This window comes from Phocoena sinus, chromosome 8, assembly GCF_008692025.1.
Source record: "Phocoena sinus isolate mPhoSin1 chromosome 8, mPhoSin1.pri, whole genome shotgun sequence".
NCBI lineage: Eukaryota > Metazoa > Chordata > Mammalia > Artiodactyla > Phocoenidae > Phocoena > Phocoena sinus.
In genome coordinates this window covers 43639801-43664478 of record NC_045770.1, presented here as the reverse complement: position 1 = coordinate 43664478, position 24678 = coordinate 43639801, and the positions used below count along the sequence as shown (strand labels likewise).

Below are 24678 nucleotides of genomic sequence, written 5' to 3'. Positions count from 1 at the left end.
AACGCCAGATGTTTAAAGCAGCAGGTATCTATCTACACATAAATAAAATAAGCAAGGCATGCAACAACTCCAGATAAGTTTAAGTTGTACTCAGGAACTAAGGAAGCAATCAGGTAAAAAACCAACTTCCCACCTACCCAACAAACAAAAGCAATGAAAGAAAACACCTATTAACAAAACTTGAAAACAAGCTGGACTTAGCTTGCATTCCAGAATTGAGGCTACAGAATTATAACATAGGCAAAAATAAATATCAAATATGAATGCCAGGTCAAAATAATCTGCAATGAAACAAACCAAAAACCCATTAACATTCTAATAGATAACTTAAAAGTACCCGACCATTAAAAAAATAGTAAAAGGTTACAAACCTCATAAGTGAGCTTCTAAGCTTCCCTCCCCTCCCTCCCGACCCACCCTCCGAAACCTTGCAGTGGAAGCACGGAACCCTAATCATTAGACCACCAAGCAATTCCCACTTTTAAGCTTTTAAGTGAATTTACTTAATATGGATATATGTATGACATGCATTTTCGGGCTGGGCAATGACTGATTTTTTTTTTTTTTTAAAGCAAGGGGTGGTAAAGCAATAGCCAAAAGTCACCTTAAAATATTTCCAAGAACTCTTTAAGGTTCTCTTCACCCTTAGATGGTTGAACTGTCTAAAGAAAACCAAACACAACAAGTTTCACTTAATAAGAATTAAAATCTCTGGCATAAAATATAAATTTTAATAAAATAGATCATTGCAGTACTTTGCCAGTATATGGTTACAGCAAGAAGTTACAACATTGACCTATAGGTGTCTATGATAGGTTGATTTCAATTTATATATATATATATATATATATATATATTTTATTTTTTTGCGGTACGCGGGCCTCTCATTGTTGTGGCCTCTCCCGCTGCAGAACACAGGCTCCGGACGCGCAGGCTCACTGGCCATGGATCACGGGCCCAGCCGCTCCGCGGCATGTGGGATCTTCCCGGACCGGGGCACGAACCCGTGTCCCCTGCATTGGCAGGCGGACTCTCAACCACTGCGCCACCAGGGAAGCCCTCAATTTATATTTTTAATGGCTCATAATTACTGGCTTTAATTACTACCAAAATATTAGGATAGGTCTCAAGAACTACTCTTTAAATCGTGTTCTACTAAAAACAAATGGTCAAAATTAATGTTCAGCTTTAGTTAACAGCATTGTACCAAGGCTAATTCTTAGTTTTGTAAATGTTCTACGGGTATGTAAGATTTTAACGTAAGATTAATGTAAGTATATAAAAAATTGTACTTTTTTTGCAACTCTTCTGTAAATCTAAAATTATCTCAAAAATAAGAGGCTAAAAAATAATAAAAGTTCAAATTCTTAGCACTTTTCTCCTTTATACTAGTAAACGTGCCAGGCAAGAAAAATGGTATTTTATGTTTCCCATGTTGAGTCAGCTGTCAGTTTAGTTGACTGCTTTGCTATAGTAATTACTATGAATGCTAAAGATGAAGCATTTCTAGAGAAACAACTTAATAAAGTTAATAAGCATTTTTTTGAGAGATGATATATATATATACACACACGTATATATAAAAAGGTCAGTGCTTTGTAACTAACTCTTAGGTGAATAATACGCTTGCTTTAAATAGTTCACAGGCACATAACATATAAAGATACTGCTCAGGGGAAAAAACCTCAAGAAGGAATCATCGAAAACGGGTCTACCTAGGGCTTCCCTGGTGGCACAGTGGTTGACAGTCCACCTGCTGATGCAAGGGACAAGGGTTCGTGCCCCCGCCCGGGAAGATCCCACATGCCACGGAGCGGCTAGGCCCATGAGTCATGGTCACTGAGCCTGCGCGTCTGGAGCCTGTGCTCCGCAACGGGAGAGGCCACAGCAGTGAGAGGCCCGCGTACCACACACACACACACACACACACACACAAAAGGGTCTACTAATCATCACCTCAAATCGAATCAATTATCAATCCTTTCCCCTAAACAATACACAACGTTTCATGTCTCCAAATGAACACACGTTCCAAAATTATGAAAGATAACTTTAAAACATTTAAATACAACCCCAAGTACTAGAAATATATACTCTATTTGAGTCCAATCTTCACTGCAAAAATTTCTTGCCATGGTAGTTTAGTGTCATGAAAAGCTGGCTGCCAATTTTTCTGTCTTTATACATAACACAGCTAAACCGTTTAAGAATTATATAACTACATCTAATAATTACCTGTTACGGGTAGTAGACTGAGATATGCTACTAACTAAAATTGCACTTCTGCAAACTTTTCTGTATAAGAAGTCCATTAATACCAAGAAAAGAAAAACACTCAAGGGGCTTAAGAAAATAATCATTTTAATCTATATAAACATAATTCACACCCAAACGTATTAAGTTCTGCCAGTTTTGGCTTTCATAACACGTCTTAATATGTTTTCTTTGTGAGCTCTGCACTGCCTCAAAAAGTAACTATCCTTTAATGACTTCAATTAGCATAAACAATCTAATTCTGTGATACCTATATTTAATCAAATACAATATATAATCATATTGTATCACCTAGAATTGTCAAGCTGTTCATGAAAGCCTTAAAAAAAAAACCTCCAAAAGAATAAGCTATTTTGTTTATTTAACATGTAATAACTGTCATAAAGCAAAGCTTAAATATTTACTTTTCTGATACGCTGATGTATTTCCATAAGCCTTTTAGTCAACAACTTTACAAACACTTTTCCAGCAGGGAGGCCAGATCTTTGTAACTAATAAAAGATTCTAAGAGGGTGTAGGTACAATTAGGTACAATTCAGTCATAACACCATACAAAGACCTTATAAATAGTCAGGAAAAAGATGTTTAACATTATTGCTTAGTCTGATAAAATGGTGAATTTTAACCAAATTGATACCTTTATACTCTTATTTATAATGTTTCCTATACTCTTAAATCATACTGCTTAGCCAGTTATATAGGTACTGATGCAATTTTTAATCCAATTAGTTGTAAATGAATTGAAATTTGTTAATCAACGCATATATTCCCCGTTACTACTTACTACACTACCTCAAGTTAATCCCCCCACAAAACGTAATTGCTGAGTGGAAAAAGCATTGCAGAGCTTCATCTCTTTCTTAAAGATTTTCAAGTATCATAGGAACACAAACTCATGAATAAACTAATTAAAAATTTGACATTCCATCTTGCTTTACTAATTACAGGATAAAAGAAAGAAATGTAAAAACAAATGCTTCTTTACATTTCTCTGATTAACATAATATACTACGAAATGCTGTAACTGTTGTGAGCTATTTTCTAGCTGCTTCAAGTATAAGACACAACTACAGTTCTATTAGTGAGGAGAAATGAATAATCAGTCTTAGGTAATTCAAAAGGGATACGGGAGGCACAAAAAAATAAACTGACTTTGGCTTGGACCTACTGTAGACCCTGAAATGCCAGATTCATCAACAACAACAAGAAGAAAACAAGAGTACAGCAGCAAGCCACCACTTCACCACATAGTAAGGATTCTGAAATAGTCAATAACTTTCTTTTCCTTCTCAACTCATTGTGTTGTATCTTCTTTTTGTTTTTCCTGGTTTTTGGCTGCAGGCAGTTCAAGGCTTGCCCATTGCATAGGTTCAGCTTTTCTCATGGTAATTTCAATCTTCGTTGCAGTCATAGTTACATAACTTCGCTTTACATCAATCACCTGCAACATATCAAAGAGAATTACAGTACACCTGGGTGTTTTAGAGGCAAGGAGGTTGAAACGATAAACAAGATTTCATGTCTATGCCTATGCCTATTGCTAAGAGTCAAAATTCCAAGCTTCTAAGGCCATTTCTATCCCTAGTTTAAACTTTTTGGTAAGAAATAATGGTAAGTTATATATCTACTTTGCATCAATGCTTACTAAAGTACTGTCTTTTATTATACAATGGTATTTTAAATATTAAGAAAAAATTCTGCTGGATTCATAATACTTACACCCCATAATTTCACATTTTGATGAAATTCCTTCTCTCCTTCAAATACAATGTGCACATTTAACTGAAAAAGAAAAAGTTGATTAATTGATCAAAATCAAAGTAAAGATTTATGATATAAAACACTGATTATAAAAATAAGAAGATACTGATAAAAATCATTTAAGCTATTTTAAGGAATTACCAATATTGTACTTTTTTTAATTTGGAAAAACCATTAACCATTTTTAAACCATTAAAAAACCAATACTGTACGTTTTTTATTTGAAAAAAACATTAATTACCAATACTATACTTTTTTAATTTGAAAAAACCAAGAAAAATTAACTTGGAGTTTCATATTGAGAATTAAGTTCCATTATTTGATATTCTAAGCTACTACAGTATCTCCATGCTTCAGAAGTAACTACTATGCAGAAACTTTCACTTAAAATAGTTTCTGTGAAAGTAATTTCAAACTAATTTTCAAATGGGGAAAACTAAAAGATCTTAAAAACATCTCAAACAAGATCAATATTTTATAACACATTAACACTAAGAATAATGTATAATTTTTACTCAAAGATATTTAGTGGGGCTTCCCTGGTGGCGCAGTGGTTGAGAGTCCGCCTGCTGATGCAGGGGACACGGGTTCGTGCCCCGGTCCAGGAAGATCCCACATGCCGCGGAGCGGCTGGGCCCGTAAGCCATGGCCACTGAGCCTGCGCGTCTGGAGCCTGTGCTCCGCAGCGGGAGAGGCCACAGCAGTGAGAGGCCCGTGCACCGCAAAAAAAAAAAAAAAAAAAAAAAAACCAAAAAAACAAAGAAAGAAAGATATTTAGTGTACTTACCAATGTACTATTTGCTACTACTTGACTAAGTTCCGGAAGTGAATTTTTAGCATATACTGAAATGGTGACTTCACCCCCAGTCTGATGCCAGTCATGTCTACACGGAACAACCTTTTTCCCCTGTAATGTAAGAGAAACTTTATGAATTTACAAAGTGCCACATAATTAACCTCTCAAAAAGAGTAATTTGACCCATCTAAATTGAGAACAAAAATACCACACAAAACTGAGCCCTTAATGCTTTTAAGCACAAACAACTTCTAAAGCTCCCATCAAGAAGTTAAACCAATAAAATAAAATACAAACAATCATAGTTTTATGATTTGAGAACACACTTTTCAAGACTGAAGTGAAAAACACATTTGCTTAGCAGGATAAACCAGACAACATCTTAACGTCATGCATAGGAACTTTCCATTTATTTTCTACAAATTGAAATTTGGGAAAAAATAATTGATTAGTTATAACTATCTGTTGTTGTTATTGAATACCTTCCTCTCATAATAACATGCAAAAAAGGGTGAGAATTTGTGGAAGTAATCTTTTGATTACTATTATGAAAATATTATTACCTATGAGCGATACACTGCTATAACAATAACTATCTGAAAGACAAATTGTGATTCGTTCTGTAACTGAGGGTAATTTAATGCAGGAAACTGTGAGACACTACTGTTTTAAAAAGTAATATTTATATATTCGTACAATTACACTAACTGAATTTAAATTACTTATATGACTTACATTTTTTTGCCCTTAGCCACCTGGCTTAGACACTCAATACTTGATAACTACATGCATTAAAAAATAACAAAAAATGTGTTTCATCAAGGATCATACTATGAAAACTTTTGTGCATAAAACAACATTTTATTTTTTCAAACCAAAACTTTCAAACTTTTGAACCTTGGAGAAAATACAGGGATATTTCACTTTTTACTAATAAAACATTCCTAGAAGTTTTGTGGTAGATAAATTATTATAACTTAATGGATACATTTATAATACCTAAACCCATGTGTTATTAAAAAGCAGAAACGATAAAATATGCAAATGTAGGTTAAATGAATTCCTAAAGTAATTTGAACATAAAGACACACATACTGAAAAGGTTCATTGTCTTGAGGTTATTAGTGCCAATACAGCACATAAAACTAATTTAAGATACATTAATAACAGCCAACAAACATTTATTTAGCAAATAATTGCTTGCCTTCTTATAATTTAATGGGATTTTGGGGGATTATTTACACAGACACAAGTCTTTTTAAAATACTGTTAGGGAAGTAGGTACTGATGCTTTCTCTTCTCTTGATAAATTTCCTGGTAGCAAGCAGAGGCTTTCAAAACAATCCCAATAAAACAAGCGTGCAATCCTTCTCTTTGGCCACTAAGAGTATTTGTACATCTGTATATGGTTGAATGATGTTAAGTGGCCAAAAGAGAATCAGAAGTCTAAATGATTAATAACATCAAATGACCAGAAAAGTGATTTTTAAAAAACAAAAACTGGGAACAAGGTATGGAATTACAGAAAAACATGCTTCAATTTAGGCTAGTTTAACTATTTCACAAAAACCTGCATATTTGCATCAACATACATAATGGATATTTTGATCAAAGAGCAGTGCTTTGAGAGAGCTTGACTCAGATTAACTTCAGTTTTTAGGCTCATCAAACTTTACTGTGTGACGAAGAGAAAAACTAGTTTTTTTAAATCTAAAGACAGAATAATCTCAAATCTCTTCAAAATGACTCAGATAAATACACTCCAATAAGCTATTTTTAAAATGCTACTTACAGCATCCTTTTTAGTCCACATGTGTTTCCCTGTTGTACAGCCCTCTTGGGCTAAGAATGTATTAAAATCAGAAGTTTTTCTTCTACAACAGCTCCAATATTTCATCCTGTAAATTATTATAGAAAAACTTCAGCAATAAAATCTCACAATCAAGTTCAGAAGTGTTAAGTGATAACTGACTTAACCAGAAAAGAAATAAGTGTGTAACTTTAGTATCTTACAAGTGTCTAAATTACTGAACAATTAAAACTGCCAGAAGACTATGAGAACCTACTGTACAGCACAGGGAACTCTACTCAGTGCTCTGTGGTGACCTAAACGGGAAGGAAATCCAAAAAGGAGGGGATAGATGTACACGTACAGCTGATTCACTTTGCTGTACAGTAGAAACTGGCACAACATTATAAAGCAACTACACAAAAGTTAAAAACAAAACAACACCCCCCGCCCCTCCCCCCTCCAAAAACCTTAAAAAACTACCAGAAGACTAAAGTTAAAACCAGAATGCCATTTAGTATAGCAGTTTTGGAGTTCCTGAGTGAAGATGCTTAAAACCATCACAAAATCCAAAATCAGCTTTTCACTGATAGTTTACACTCCAGTTTCCTCATGAAGCTACCATGAAGTGGTATGACCAAAGATAGAAAATGTTCGTATTTTAATAAACCAGCAAAGTGAGAACATGCAAACAACCTAAAAATAACTGTTTACACAACCTGAGATGGTCAAGCCCAAAGTAGGTGAAATCCACTATTATTTACTTGAGAAAAACCTAACACTGGAAAACAAAAATTACAGTAAAACTTTGGGTTTGCGTCCTGAAGGATATGGAAACAGAGTGGAAGATTTCAATACAGTACTGCGTTTCTGTAAACTATAGCATAATATATTGAGAGGCTCTCAACTGAGAGCTGTGGAAAAGTATGGGTTTTCTCAGATGCCATAGTGTTGATGTCTTAGTGTCCCAGGGCCCAAAATTCCAAATGTCCTACAATGCACAGCACAGTCCTTCAAAGAAAAAAAAAAAACCAAAAAAACACCTGTTCAGCTCAAACAGAAAGTATCACACTGTAATAGAAGGGAATACAGAAAAAACATGAGGTTTGAATCACAACGGCCACTTCACTGTAATTTTGTTTCAGTTTTCCCATGTGTAAAAAGAAGACAAAACCCACATTTCTAGGTTATTGTAAAAATTATATGACAATGTAAGTAAAATATCTAATATTGCTGCATGGCATTTAATGTTTGAAGGCATATTAACATTTCTAACATCTACCATAAAGTTTTAATTAGCCTGGTATAAGTTACCCTTCATGGAAAATAGGTACTCCAGAATGATATACACAGACTTCTTCTAGACTCTGTGGACCCTGATATGCCTAAAAGAGAAAAAGAGACAAAAAAAATTAGTTTCACATCTCAATGTTACATTTCACATGTATTTGCAAGTACTGGTGACCTCTATGAACTATGAAAATGCCCAAGAGATAACAATTACCTAGAACATTCATAAATTCACCTCAGGCCATTCCAATAAGGAATGAAAAATGATTCCTTTTTGGATATGCTTAAGTCTCAGTTCCCTGTGAAAAAGGCAAATATAAAAGTAGGCAAAAGGATGTATTCAGATACTTTCAGACTTTTGCATATGAGGACACACCCAAACACATTCAGGTATGTTCTATAAATTTACAGAACAATATTGAAACCAAGAGATTAGTACTCTCATCAGAAATACAGTTATAGGATGATTTATGTGCATAGTAAACTCTGTGTGAACATTATGAATTAAAATGGAAAATCTAATAAGCAATTCTGGAAGTCCCAGATGATGATTTCTTTTTCCTATGAAGCGTAAAATGAGCTGCAGACCTATATATATATCCAGGGTTTGTCTGGAAGATCCGGGCCCCATTGCTGCTGTAGATGAAGGCTCTACAGATGAATTCACAAAAAGTTATGTTAATAAAACATAGATGCAGCCAATAGTATATTTTTTGTCTATTTTGGTATTTACAGCAACCACCCTACAGTTAGAGAAAATAGAATTCTGTACATTTACTTTTTGTAAATTCAAATTACGGGTGTGTGTACCTCCTGAAGATATTCCATAGGCACACAAAACTCAGTATGTTAGATTCTGAACTTACATCACTACTGCCCCCAAACCTCCTACTCTTCTTCCCATCTTATTTGATGGCACCATATCCACTCAGTCTCTCAAAGCAAAAATTCTGTAAGTCCTCTTCAGTTTCTCTTTACCCTCTACCCACATGTAGTCTATCACAAAATCCTGTCAATCTGACTTAAAAATATCTATCAGTTTAATTTGCTAAACTTCCTCATGATCACTAGCAGATTTTAGGCAATGAAACTATGCTCAAAGATTCTAATTAATTTCTCTGCCTTCAATTTCTGGACTCTACTACCTAATTAAAACATGTATCATTCTCTTGTTTAAAGTCCTTTAATTACATCTACCTCACACCATATACAATAATCAGTTCCAGGTCATCTGCACATTTAAATGTGCCTCTATATATGAGAAAATACTCATGGCCCTAAAATAAACAGATATCTTAAATAGGATACAGAAAGCCCTAGTCATAAAGGAAAAGATGAACAAGTTGAATTTCATTAAAATTGAAGAGACTGTTTATCAAAAGCCATTAAAGCCATTAAGACAGTGAAAAGGCATATAGCCTCTCAGACAAAGGACTTGTAGCTAAAACATATAAAGAATTCCTAAAATCATTAAGAAAATGTCAATTTAATAGAAAAACAGATAAAAAAGATTTTGGACATGTCACAAAACAGGATATCCAAATGGCCATAAACATACAAAAAGGCAGTCAACATCATTATCAGGAAAGTGCAAACTAAAACCACAATGGGTGGCTTCCCTGGTGGCGTAGTGGTTGAGAGTCCGCCTGCCGATGCAGGGGACACGGGTTCGTGCCCCAGTCCGGGAAGATCCCACATGCCGCGGAGCGGCTGGGTCCATGAGCCATGGCCGCTGGGCCTGCGCGTCCAGAGCCTGTGCTCCACAACGGGAGAGGCCGCAACAGTGAGAGGCCCGCGTACCGCAAAAACAAAAAAACAAAAAAACCACAATGGGAACATTCCACATCCACCAGAATGGCTAAAATATAAAAGACTGATATTACAAAGTGTTACCAAGGTGTAGAACAAAAGGAACCAGCCTAATATATTGCTGGTAAGAGCGTAAATACAACCACTTTGTAAAACTATGTGCAAGTATATTAAAGCTAAACATACATACACACACACACACACATACACACACACACACTCTGAACCAGCAACACCATTTCTAGTCATATACTTAAAAGAAATGTATAAATGTATCCTAAAAGTCATGCACAAAAATGTTCACAGTAACATTAATCAAAAAACTTCATAGAACAGTAGAAAGGATAAATTGATTGGTACATTCAGACAATGGCATGTTTTAAAGCAATGAAAATGAACAAATTACAGCTACATGAAACCAAGATAACCAACATTTTATTAAGCAAAGGAGGACAGACACGAGTACCTGTTCCATGATTCTATTTACAGTAAGTTCAGAAGTAGGCAAAACTAATCTATGTTGATAGAAAAAAGTGGTTACCTTTGGGAGAGGAAATAATGAATGAGAGGAAGCATAAGGAGGGCTCTGCTTTGTGAAAATCCCTTATGCTTATATAGAATTAACATTTATATATATTTAATGTTATATTTCAATGAAAAAACTTAAAAAAAAATTTCTTCAATGGCCAGCATGACCTAAAGTAAGGTTTTGAGCAGTATAAAAGCCTTTCAGGATCTAGACCCTACTTATCTCTTTTAATCTCAACTTTACATCAGCAAATTTTGTACCATTGTTATTGACTATTTTTTGTTTTCTGTATATTACTGATATCACCTCTGCTTGGGATATCCTTTCCCTTTTTGTCCATTTATAGACCTGCCATTCACTTCTCAAAGTTCATCTAGGATACCTTTGCTCTGATCTTCCTCCATTACCCTACCACTTGCACGATATCTCCCTCACCCCCAAGAATCAATCATTCTCTTTTATCTACTACTTCTACCTTATACACATGTGAATGCATTCATATTTCCATCTCTAAATGAGCAAGGTGACGTCAAATTTAACATGAAGGAAGACTGCAAACCTGCCCCCAACCCTAACTCCATTTTCTCCTTCTCAGTTAATGGTGCACAAATCACCTAGATCAGGGGTCCCCAATCCCCAGGACTCGAACTGGTAGCAGCCCGCGGCCTGTTAGGAACCAGGCCGCACAGCAGAAAGTGAGCGGAGCTTCACGTGCCGCTCCCCATCGCTCATGTTACTGCTTGAACCATCCCCCCTGCCTCCACTCCGGTCCGTGGAAAAATTGTCTTCCACGAAACCAGTCCCGGGTGCCAAAAAGGTTGGGAACCGCTGACCTAGATGCTTCACTTCCAGTTTATTAGCAAGTCCTGCTAATACTTCCAAATATCATCCATTCCACACGTGTTTGTCATGTGCCAGGCATTGTTCTAAGCACTCAAGACACAGCAAAGAGAAAACAAATAATATTCTTTCCTTTTAAACCTTAGTTCAAAAGGGGAAGGGAAGGGAAAGTTAGATGGGATAGAGTATAAGCAAAATAAATATGTAAAACAAGTAGTGTGTAATAAGGTGGTAAGTGCTGTGGAGAAAAAAGGAGAGTATGGAATGTTGCAGGGTGTGTAATATTATATTGAGTAGGCAGAAAGAAGCCTCACTGAGATGTCTGAATACATCCTACATTTAACCACTTCTCAAAAACATATCCTAATGCCTGGTCTCCAGAGTAGCACCCTAGCTGGTTTTCCTTCCCGATTCCACTCCTGCCCCATTAAATTTGCCACTTATCAGCCAAAGACATCTTTTTCAAAGCCCCTCCTTAAACAGACAATGGCTTCCTATTACACTTAGAATAAAGCCCAAACCCCTCGCTGTAGCTTATAAGGACGGACCTCCATAATCTTGCCTGCCTCTCATACTCCCTACTTTCACACACTTATCAAGCCCCCACTGACCTTTCTCATGATTTCTCGAGTAGCCAAGCTCTAATGCCTCTACACATACTACTCCCACATCTACTCCACGGTTTACATAACTCATCTGCTACATTATTCAGAATTCTGATTTAGTGTCACCATATCAGAAAGGACTTCCCTGACAAGTGCACTTAAATACTTTTACTCTATCGCCTTGTCTGCTTAATTTTCTTCAAGTCTACCTAAATTCACAGCATTTAAAAACTTGTTATCCTTCCCCCCAAATTAGAATATCAGCTCCATAAGAACAGAGATTTTGCTTTATTTAATACTATATTCCCAGCCCCTAAAACAATGTCTGGCACATAGTAAGTGTTCAGTAAATGCTGACTGAATTAGAACTATTTATTCCCATGATCTATTAGACACGGTGCTCCTTAGAGATAGTCTCTTATCCATGTTAATAGCCCTGCTCCATGGAATAGTGCCCAACACATAAAAGACACCCAAATGTTTGTCTAATTAAGTCAATTACTCTCTTTTCTCAAAATTAAAAATTTACTTCCATGACACAAACAAATTTTACAGTATATACCTTTGAACACCCTCCATTTTTACATGAGGTTCCAATCTTAATTTCATCACTGTCTTCTTCTACAACAAAGAAAAAAACCAAAATAGAAACATTAAAATACAAGTTTACTGTAGTGCTATTCTTAAAAAGTAAACTATTCTATAACACATTTAATAAAATAATCTAAATACAAAAAAACCTGATTTTTAAAATGATTTTAGATAACTAAGTTTTCTGTGTGACCTTTCATGTAATACACTTAAAAGCTAATAAGAAACCAACTATCATGAGTAAGTCTTGCCTATATCCCCAAACTGATATATGACATGACACATTTCTATTCTACAATGCAAGACTATATCCAATAACTTAACCTTATGTAAAAGAGAAATCATGAAAGGGTTACTTTTTCCCCCAGATACCAGGTGTAGGTCAGAGAATACTGAATATATTTTATATCACGCACAATGAAACATTTACAACCATCAAAAAATTTTAACTCACTGTTAAAAAGTAATGAGTAATAGAAGAAAAAATTTTTAATTAACAGGTTCTCATTTTTATTAAAGACAAAATGAATAATCCACATATTCATTTTGTGGTTTTACCAGTATTCAGGAAACCAAAATCAAAAATAAGTTCTTTACTACAACATACTCCTTCTTTTTTTTTAATTGGGGTATAATTGCTTTACAATATTGTGTTAGTTTCCGTTGTACAATGAAGAGAACCAGCTGTATGTATACATATATCCCCTCCCTCTTGGACCTCCCTCCCGCCCCCCTCAAACCAAGCTGAGCTCCCTACGCTATACAGCAGGTTCCCACTAGCTATCTGTTTTACACATGGCAGTGGACATATGCCAATCCCAATCTCCCAATTCATCCCCCATCTCCGTCTGAGTCTACACGTCCATTCCCTACGTCTGCGTCTCTATTCCCACCCTGCAAATAGGTTCATCTGTACCTTTTTCTAGATTCCAAATATACGCGTTAATATACGATATTTGTTTTTCTCTTTCTGACTTACTTCACTCTGTATGACAGTCTCTAGGTCCATCCACGTCTCTACAAATATACTACAATGTACAATGTACTACTTTTTCGCATTTACATACAGTAAACACTGCTCCTATCTCTTTTAGATAATTGGTTAATTGAACAGAAAAAATTACAAAATACAAAACAAAATCTTACCTTTCTTATTTTCTTCATTCCCCGATGATAGTTTAAGTTTATCAAGTGCTTGTTTTAGGGAGGCAGATATTTTTAATTCCAAATTTGTCATTGGTTCATCCGGGCTGGAGAATTTGGAAACTTTATTACCATTACTGATGTACCAAAATATTTCTTTGTACTAAAAATATACTTAAGGCTCTACTTACGATACGCCAAATGCCTTTTCAATCAAGGTTTTCTCTTTAAAAAGTATTTTACAATAACTGCTATTAATACTGCTACATTTCTAAGTCTTAGCAGAAAAAGTTCTGATATTAAATATCAAATAATCATGCTATTGTCAACACATTAAATTATTAATCAGTAGGGCTAATGGGAAGGAAGTAAAGAGTAAGAATACAAATTTGTTAAGATGAGCAACTCCAAGGAAGGGACTGCGAAGTACCTTTACATTCCATGCCTAAGCAAAACACTGAGCATGTAATGGGCAATAAACAGGTACTAAGTGAATCCATATCCCTACTGGTAGAGATAGTTCACTTTATGTGGACACTAGTATATGCACCTATAAATTCAGATACGGTTATATCACAAGGCAGTTTTAGTAGGGTTAAAAAAACAGTAACAACAATGTCCCTAACATTTCACAATGGTTTAGTGTTATATGTACAATCTGGTTAAGGCACTCAATAAGTATTAAGAATATTAATAAATGTAACAACAAAACTGAAAATCCTAGGTTATTCATGCTACATCCTTAATGAAAAACCTACTGATATAGGAGGCACTAACAAAGTACACAAAAACCTATATCCTCTGTCTCTACAATACTATCTAATGAATTTACGATAAAATATTTAATTTCTCTCACTTTCTCTTAAGTGAAATTAGTAGTCCATAATTTAAAAAAAAATTAACTCATCCTGTCAATTATAGTAGACTCCACTATAATATTTAATAATGAGCCATGCCAAAATTCTTGGCTTTTTCTGACATTTTTTTCCCACTGGCAAATCAGCCTGTAAGGCATTTGATAAAATTTCTCATGATATGAATAAGCTGGATATAGAATAAAATCATCCTAAGTAGTTTGGTTAAAAAAACAAAATAAACATCAGAAAGTCTCGTTGGGTTCTTATCTTGGTCGGGTATAATTCAAGATGCTATAAATTTATTTACATAAGATCAATAAAGAAAAAGCTGGGAAAATCATGAGTCCGCAGTGTGAATAAAAATATCAACAAAGGCCATGTTTGAGGCCAAAAACCATCTGTTTTTTTAAGTCCTGTATTTTGGTTCTAAAACAATTCAACACTCAACTGCAATATGAAGAAGACCTGGTGTACCCAACATGCATGTGTGAGATTGTAAAATAGTCTCTAGTGGATCAGGAGGTGAGTATGAAGTACCTGTGTAATTCTACTGCAAAATGACCAAAAGCTATTTTAAAGGGTACTTTAACAAATATGCCATGTAAATTGAATACATTAAAAATTGATCAGTAATGAGATTAACAGTTTTTAGGCAAACTGTTAAAAGATGAGTGACTAGGCTTGTTCTAAGTGGCAAAATATGGACAAATGAAAGAAACAGAATTTGACTCAATACAAGGAAAAGTTAAATACTGAGTAACACTAAAATGAATTGCTTTAAAATAGAAGTAAATTCTTCTTCAATAGAATTATTTGAAAAGAAATTAAATATTTTTCTATCAAGAATGTTCTAGAAATTATTTAAGAAACAGTGGTAGATTGGAAAGGAAAGCCTCTAAGTTCTTTTTCAACTCAAACTGATTCCCTGACAAGGCCGATTCTTTTACAGAATTCCACTATGCCACCGTGAAAAAGATACACACCAAGGCACAAGAAAGATGTGTGGCTCCCCCGCCCTTAGCATAACTGAGTACACAGTGAACAAATCTGTACTGCAGTTCTACTGTGTATATGCCCTCAAGGGAATAGAAATGGAAGGTATTATCTAAGAGAAAACCAAGTGGTTCAAAAGTGGGTGAACTACACAGTAGCTGCAAATGATATTACGCAAAATCAGAAGAGGAAATACCAGGAACAAATGCTATTATTCAAGTGCGACAAAAGTATACAACTGTATAAAGTATACCTTGGCCTTTTTATTGCTTCTATTGGTTTAGGGGCTTGAATGATGTGCTCCTGAAATTTGGGTTTCAATTCAGATAGTTCTTTCTTCTCAGTAGTCTTGACTTCAGGTTTCACTGGCTCGGGTGGCTTCTCACTATTATGCCTTCCTTTCGTACAGCCCTGTTGGTGAGAGGTATTCATTCACTGAGAGTTAGCCTATCATCTACTTCACATGCCATGACAGAAATACTATTGTTCAATTCTTTATTAATAAATTCAAGGGCATGTTTTCTCCACTTTTAACACACTGACTTATTTTAAGAAACTAAAAATAGAACTCTAAACTTAATATATTTGTAAATGAGTTCTTACATGCGAATAATGCATTAAAAACAGGCCTTTAGGGCTTCCCTGGTGGCGCAGTGGTTGAGAGTACGCCTGCCGATGCAGGGGACACGGGTTTGTGCCCCGGTCCGGGAAGATCCCACATGCCGCGGAGCGGCTGGGTCCGTGAGCCATGGCTGCTGGGCCTGCGCGTCCGGAGCCTGTGCTCCACAACGGAAGAGGCTACAGCAGTGAGAGGCCCGCGTACCGCCAACAAACAACAACAACAAAAAAAACCAGGCCTTTAAATTACACTTAATAAATATCTACTATACTTATTCTATAAAGGTGCAGCATAAACTTGTTTACAGAAAACAAATTCTGGAGATCTCACACAGAGAATTCTACAAGTTATTTATATAAAAGGGCCCCAATTTGAGTCTCAGTTCTCCTACTACCTACCTATATAACCTCGAGCAAGTTAGTTAATCTTTTTTTTTTTTGAAACCACCAGTTAAAACTTTATTTCTTTCTAAATCACAAAGAATAAGGCATAATCATTTTACAGAGAAATTAAGTTTAAATGCTTTACTTCTATTAACAACAAGGGTAGTTGATTTCAACAGATCTCAAATTCCAAAAGAGTTCATATATAGAGAGAGACATACATGGCTCCAAAAACTTTATTATTTTTAAAATTATTTTTAATTACTTATTTTTTAATTGGAGTATAGTTGCTTTACAATATTGAATTAGTTTATACTGTACAGCAAAGTGAGTCAGCTATACATATACATATAATCCCTCTTTTTTGGATTTCCTTCTCATTTAGGTCACCACAGAGCACTGAATAGAGTTCCCTGTGATATACAGTAGGTTTTCATTAGTTATCTATTTTATACATAGCATCAACAGTGTATATATGTCAATCTCAATCTCCCAATTCATCCCATCCCCCCTCTTTCCCCCTTGGTAGCCATTCGTTTGTTCTCTATGTCTGTGTCTCTATTTCTGCTTTGTAAATAAAATCATCTATACTAATTTTTTGAGATTCCACATATATGTGTTAATATATGATATTTGTTTTTCTTACTTCACTCTGTATGACAGTCTCTAGGTCTATCCATGTCTCTACAAATGACCCAATTTTGCTCCTTTTTATGGCTGAGTAATATTCCATTGTATATATGTACCACATCTTCTTTATCCATTCCTCTGTTGATGGACATTTAGGTTGCTTCCATGTCCTGGCTATTGTAAATAGTGCTGCAAGGAACACTGGGGTACATGTGTCTTTTTGAATTATGGCTTTCTAAAGTCAGTTTCCTCATCAGTAAAATGGAGGCAATGGCATTCAGATCTTTTTTGAGAGGATTAAATAAAACAATAGAATACTTCCCATATCTGGCAGGTGGTAAACATTCAGTAAATGCTAGCTACCTTTTCTATATTCCATTGAGTTATACATACATTTTAACATCCCTGAAATCATAAGGTAAATCGTATGTCATTTAATTAACAACTTTAGATTTCTTTCTTAAGGGTACACAAAATAACAGTGCATCTCTATGGTATCTTAGATATGATAAAAATTTACTGTTCCTAACTGAAAACGCTTTAAATTGTTGCATTCCTTCTTTTTGATGGTCTTTTAAGACTACTAACATCAAACAACAAGAACCTACTGTATAGCACAGGGAACTATATTTAATATCTTGTAATAACCTATAATGGAAAAGAATCTGAAAAAGAATAGGTATATATATAACTGAGTCACTCTGCTGTACCTCTGAAACTAACACATTGTAAATCAACTATACTTCAATAAAAAATAAATAAATAAAAAGCTAGAGGAAAAATAATAAGCTGTAAGAAAAAATTCTAGGCTGTAATTTTGATGTATATAAAGGAACAAAGTACACTAGAAATAAAAAAAAAAAAAGGCTGCTATTAAAAATAAACCTAGGGCTTCCCTGGTGGCGCAGTGGTTGGGGGTCTGCCTGCCGATGCAGGGGACACGGGTTCATGTCCCGGTCTGGGAGGATCCCACATGGTGCAGAGCGGATGGGCCCGTGAGCCATGGCCGCTGAGCCTGCACGTCCGGAGCCTGTGCTCCTCAACGGGAGAGGCCACAACAGTGAGAGGCCTGCGTACCACAAAAAGAAAACAAACAAACAAAACCCTAAACTGACAAGTGGTTAATTAATATCTTGAAACTTTAATCTCAAAAACAGATAAATTCCTTATTTTAAATGCCATAGAAGGGAGGTGAGTAAAAGAAAGGTACTATGTGTGAGTTAACAGGGACTAGTCAATAGATGCCCAAAATCAGACTCCTCAACTCTGGAGCTCCCCATAATATGTACTTTTTGGGAGATAATCTAGGGGAAAAGAAACCCATTAATACTTACTGCAATGCTTAAAAAATCAGAAAAATCAGTTGTTCTTCTCTTACAGCAAGACCAACCCTAAGAAACATAAGAGGGAAAAAAAAATGAAAACTCTATTTGTATGAGAACCACAACCCACTAAAACACTCTATTTGGATTTATCTCCTTGAATCCCGAAGTAACCTGTATACACATAGTTTTATAATTTTTAAGTGTTATAAATAATTCACCTAATCAAGTGAAATGATTAGTTTTTGACTTAAAAAATGAATTAACCAATATTAAAAGTGGTTTGTGCTGTGACCCATCATGAAAGGAAGCACCTTGAAATATGGAAACAGAAATTGCTTGTTTTCAAGAATAGTACTTGATTTTTAGAAGAAAAGCAATCTATAATTTCTAAAAACTATTTTAAAGGATCTAGGGAGTAAGTGAAGTGCTTTACTTTAAAAATCCATTAAGTTAGAGATAATAATTATAATAATTCAGTTTCTAAACAAACTCAGCATTGTTGTTCCTCAACAATAAGCATTCTATTTTCAGAAAAACATTAATTCATGTAGTAGCTTAAGCACTGTTAGATCTTTCAAGGTTAAATGATCTTTTCAGCTAGAAGCATACAAATATAGAAACTGTAATGCCGTATGAGATTTCTGAACGAAGTATCAAGCAGCTAAACAATAAATGGTTTTAAGTTATCACCTAGAATTCCAATGTAGTACAAAGAATAAGGAAATAAAAATGCACCAGTCTCAATGCTTGGGATGTCTCAAATTCGGACTAAGAGTCAGCTTTGCACATATCCATCTGGGCCTCACTGTTTTTCTCAATGAACGCATGAAGAATTTGGTAGTGACTTTTTTCACAATATGCCCTTAAAGTTTTTTAAAAGGAATATGTTAAATAGTCTACAATTCATATTTTCCTTTATTCTGAAATTTAATTCTCTTTTACTCTGAACTGAAATATAGATCAAAAATTACTAATTATTACAAAATTAAATATAAGGTTTAACTAATATAGATAATATTGTCACCAGTAAAGTTATTCTATATGAAAAAAGCTTTACAGTCTCAATTCTATATGAAGAATTACGTATTCTGGGAATACTGGGATACATTCATGACATAGATTGTTCCCAACTGCCGATCTGAGATCTATGGTAGTCCTCAGTAAAATGTGAAAAGGTAATTAAAGTATGTAAGCATAAGATTGCAAACTGTCTTTTCTTAAGGACTGCTCTTTTCCCTGAATATGCCTTTTCTAATTTAAATATTAAAATAGATTTTTTTCTGTTAATGCAATGTTTAACTTCTCACTTGATTCAATAGAAAACTGACAACAGTAGACACCATACTGATTTATGTATTTTCCCTGAAATCTACTGGGCTGTGGAATTCAGTAGGCTTGGAAAATCTAAGTCTTCAAATGTTTATAGAGACAATAATAAACAGTAGAATCGGAGTAGAGAAACAGAAACACTTCAAAGTAAAATCAGTAAGTATAATTAATCAGAGTAATTAACAGTTGGGTAGTAAAAGGAGGAGCAATGGACTAAATGACTAGAAAGTTAGTGACATCATTACTAGCAGCAGCAAACTTGAAAGGCAGGCTATTTTTGGAATAAGGGGTCACTTCAGAACTTGTCTGTGCTTGCCAATGACACAGATAAATGAAAATATGTTGCATAAGTCACTGGCATAGAGGTGACAAGAATAAATTAAGGACAACGATGAATGAGCTGAATGAGAGAAAACAGGAAGCCAAATCTGAGAAGTGAAGTATGCCCATGGTTAGGAGACAGGAGGAAAACATCATAGGAAAACAAAGTAAAACAAGAAAAGCAAACACAGAATAAATGGCAATTTAGGAAAGATAAAATCCCCTCAACCCCAGCAAAAATAAGTATTCCCACAGAACCAGTTTCCATCCCCATAAAAGCTTGTAAAGAGGCTAAAAAGATGTAAGGAAGAGTCAGATCATAATTTGCCCTACTGAACGTTTGTTCTGTTTTTCTCACTCAGAACTAACCATATTAACATAAACTTGCTATCTGCTTGTACCATTGTTTATATGTAGCTAAGAGTTAAAAACCAGTAAGGTCCAACTGCTCCCTGAAAGGTAAAATTAGAAATTCAAAGGGCATCGATAATATATAAACACATAGGACTGTTTATGTTCCTAAGAATACCTAAAACCATGGCAGCCACACTGCAACAGTTTCTTTTGAGATATACAAGGGAAAATGTACCACATTATCATCAATTTTAAAAGATCAATAAACCCAACACAAAAAAACCTGATCAAACAATATTCTATTATTTCTCTAAATCTACAGAACATCAAGGAAAACAGGTGGCATCTCTTTTCTGTACAGTAGTACTCTAAACTTTCATGTCTGTCCCAAGAGTGGCACTGTTAAGTATTTATAATAATGTTCCCTAAAATTCAGGGCTGCTCTTATTAAACAGCACCTGCCTGATATATTGAAAGATTAAGAAGTGTTATGGCTTCTACAATTGCTTTCATTTCCCCTCAAAGCGAAGAAATGAGGGGCACTGAAAGTGAGAATTGGGATAAAAGTAACAATTTTATAACTGGAAAAGCCCTTAAGATCACCATCTACTGTTCTCTTTGCCTTTAGTGGAGCACTTGCTCAAAGCACCCCAAAATGGTCATTAAGAAAGCAGAGAGTCACAAGCTGAGGAAAAAAAAATGAGAAATTCAAGATTTAGTATTATACCTCTGAGTTTACTATACAAATGTGAAAAGACTGAAATGTATCAAGTTCCTACCTTTAATGCATCATGAAAGACTGGAACGCCTGGGTGGTATGTGCAAGCATCTGGTCAAAAACAAAAGAAAAACAAAACACTTTATAATGAAGAAAAATCATCATTTCCTTCAGTGTTAACATATAATCGTTTTTCCATATGCAGGTAATACTTTTCTTTTCCTTAAAAATTCAGTAATGCTCGAATTTGATGCATGACACACAGTGCTTAATATAACATTGTATTAAAACAGTAAAGGTTAAAATTCTGATTTGCGTAAGAAAGCTATAAATAAACACAAATAGTTCAAGTATAACAAATTATATTTTGTATTCCTCTAATCTTCGTTGTAAAATTTTTTAGTACCCAAACTTCAAGCTCTAAATTTTGACCATCATATTCGGTTTTTACAAAAATACTATCAAATTTAAATGTTCTTATGTGCATCGATCCATAAAGGTTGCCCAAGGGATTACCTAAAAAGATATTTTGGAAGAAAAGGTTCAAATTTTAAAAAACTGATACAATATCTAATTGTTAATTTAATTTTCCTACACAGGTGTCAATTCCTAGATATAAACCTCATTAAAAAGAAGTTTAAATTCTACAATCTATTTTCAGGCTTGTCAATGATTGTTAGTCTATTATTTCCCTACCCCTTCCCCATTATACCACCAAGTTTTACTTAACTCTTATGAAAATGGACTTATTATAGTCTGCAATAGTATAGAATTACATTTTAAAAAACAAAACAACAGATAATAGAAACACTTATTCCCTAGCTAGATAGCACCATGACCTCAGAAAAAGCAGGTCAGCTCCACACTTGTGCACTTTTCTTACAAGGCTACTTTGCTCAAACTTTCACGTCTGTTTAGCTCTCAATTGTCTACAACCTCTGACTCCTGGTGTCGCAAAATGATTAATTTCTGGTACTTTTCTCCCTATCGCTGTATTAAGTCAGTATGTTTTCCTTCGTTACTACCTAGAGACCATTCTAGCTAATGAAGCAAGAAAAGTGTCAGGTATTTTCATGGTACAGTAAGTAAGCCCAGTTTAGGAAGACGCTATTAATTAAGGGTAGTAGTGGGGCTGAGGGCTGAAAAAGGAGATTCAAAGTAAAAATGAATATGCAGAGGAATATGAAGTTGAGAGGGGAATCAAAGTAGAGAACAGGTAGAATATTTTCAAATATCAAATTTACATACAGTCAGAGGCATAAAACACATGTCTGACACAGTAAGAGGCATGATCATAATAATGGACAGTTCTGGCAGAATGGCAGCAGGAGTGAGTCAGGTCTTAACCATACAACTAGTATAAACAAAATTTGAAAATCACTGCTAAATAACAAGCAGATGGACATTTTCATCTTTAGTGTTTCTTTTCTTTTTAAAATCAGGTTTGCCAGTTTTGCCCAAAGTAATATTATGGGCAAGAAGCTACAACACAGTAGCGATTAAAAGCCAAGGGCTTTTAACACTGAGTCCGACACTGGCTCAAATTCTGCCTCTGCCTCTTGCAGCTGTTTCAGTTTCCTCACACGTGTGGATTGAATAAAATATTGTTTGTGAAGGTGTTTCTTCCAGAATAGCTGTTTTTAACATACGCAAGTTACCATGTCTCTTTAAAACACTCATTTAACTTTGTTTCAAATGAAAATGTCCTATCATCTTAGAAAGGAGTCTTCTTATTTTAGTCAATACACAAGGTCAAACCTCTCCCATCCTATAAAACTTTCTCCTAATCAAGTGCACAGTTTTCTATTAGCTCTTGTCCTTACTCCCTAGCCCCATTTTCCATCAACCAATTCACTTGGAGTATTTATTCTAAGTCTCTAATATAACCCCAATTTTGCTAAAGCGGATAAACTTTAAGCAACCTTAATGGAACTCTGCTGAATTTAATACGGTTGACGCTCAATGCTTGAGACTGTCTACTCCTCTGATTTTTCTGGCTTCCCCCATCTCTTTCCTGGGCACTGTACCATTTCACACACACAAAGCTGACTTCCAAAAAATTGGCTGTACCTCCCCTTAAAATTAGGCTGGTACATAACACCCTATAAATAAACATATTGTCCCATTCAACAAAGCATCAGTCTTCCCTTCAATATTAAAGTAAAATGTGTACAGACACTAAAGCAATTTACTTTTTACGCAGGCTACCAACAGTAAAGGGCTTTGAAACCCCTCATTCCTCGATGTTTTCATCCACTTAAGTCTCACAATTTTCTACCTGAACTTCATATTAATATCATAAAAACGATTAAACTTATCTTTTTCCTCAGAATCCTACAAAAGATCTTATCATTTTAAATTATGTCCCCAATTCACCTGTGCACCAAGATAAACACTGAGACATCTCAAGAGGTGAAAAAGATTTTTTAAGTATCAATTTTAATCTTGTACACAATGAAGAACCATGTTGCTACCATGCTGAACTGTGCTTCTCTATTAAATGCGTATAACACTACACACTTCACAGAGTTGCTGTGAAGGTTAAATGAAATAACATAATAAAGTGATAGACCAATGTCTGGCATATAGAAAACATACAATAAATGCTAGTCGAATTGAGAAAGTGTTACTTACAATGCTTACAATTTTCAAGGATTCAACTCACTTCTTTAACCCCTTCACCTATCAAAATTCAAATCCACTGGTCAGGTTCTATTCTTCACCTAGTCTAATCACTAACTTTCACCTTAAATCCTTAACTCTACACCTGGGTGCTGTAGAGGACATTCAATCACTGTATCCTATAGACCGCATGGTACTAAATGGAAAGGCCACTGCAAAAATACCCAACAAACAGGGCTACAAAGTAAAGGATGAGGAATGTATCTCCCATTTGGGCGGATGTATCAAAACTTAACAGCGTAAAAATACAAAATAATTTTCTTAACCAAGAACGTTTTAAAGAGTAAGGTTAAAACAAGTGAGTAGGTCGAATGAATAAATCGACAGCAGGCTTTCAGACAAATACACTTCTATACTAATAGAAAGAGGCCGAACTTAAACGCTAGGATAACCCGCCCGGGTTAACGCTAGGATAAGACCTTCCAGGCAATGTCGGTCTGTCTCTGACACACGGACCCAGCAAATCAACCGCAAAGCGAGCCCAGAGCACCTGGTTAACTTTTGATTCCTTTAAGAGACGCTGTGGGGGGGAGGGGGGCGAGGATAAACATGCTCTAAATTCCAGGCCTATTAGAGAGTGACCGGACGACTTGGGCAAACACGTGCGCCCGAGGGGCAGTGGGTCCGTGGGTCCGGAAGCTGCAGCGGGAGGGGTTCAGACGTCGTTGCCTGGGCGCCCCCAGAGCGGTCCCGCGCCCTTGGGCGGTCAGGCGGGAGGGGAGGCCCGGGGGGGGGGGCGCAGCGCGGTGCCGGGTTGCGCGGAGACCCGGGATGCCCTCCGGCCCAAGGGCGTCCACGGGAGGAGGTAGAAGGGAGGGAGGGCCGGCGGCGCGCTTTTCTTACCATCGGAATTAGTCTCGGGATCGAAGCGCTGGCCGCAGCCTCGGTTGTAGCACAGCAGGGCCATTTTCTCTTCCCACCACTCCGGATCAGGGCCAAACGCCCAGAACCACCAGACACTGCCTTTACAACTCCCCTGTCGCAACCACCCGTCTGCAGACTGGGGCGGCTGCCGGCTTCCGGAAACGGCCAGTTCCGCT

At 35.7% G+C, this 24678-nt stretch overlaps 1 protein-coding gene across 1 annotated transcript; it reads right to left on the bottom strand.

Moving 5' to 3' along the window:
* Positions 1 to 3182: 3182 nt before the first annotated feature.
* Positions 3183 to 24671, bottom strand: CHORDC1 (cysteine and histidine rich domain containing 1). Its single transcript, XM_032640734.1, has 11 exons — positions 24482 to 24671; positions 21018 to 21067; positions 18244 to 18300; positions 15531 to 15688; positions 13431 to 13534; positions 12256 to 12314; positions 7935 to 8005; positions 6624 to 6729; positions 4823 to 4942; positions 3994 to 4056; positions 3183 to 3715 (listed from the first exon to the last, which is right to left on the bottom strand). Exons 1-11 carry the CDS (start codon positions 24543 to 24545, stop codon positions 3569 to 3571), a joined length of 999 nt encoding a protein of 332 aa, XP_032496625.1. The 5' UTR covers positions 24546 to 24671; the 3' UTR covers positions 3183 to 3568.
* Positions 24672 to 24678: the final 7 nt, after the last annotated feature.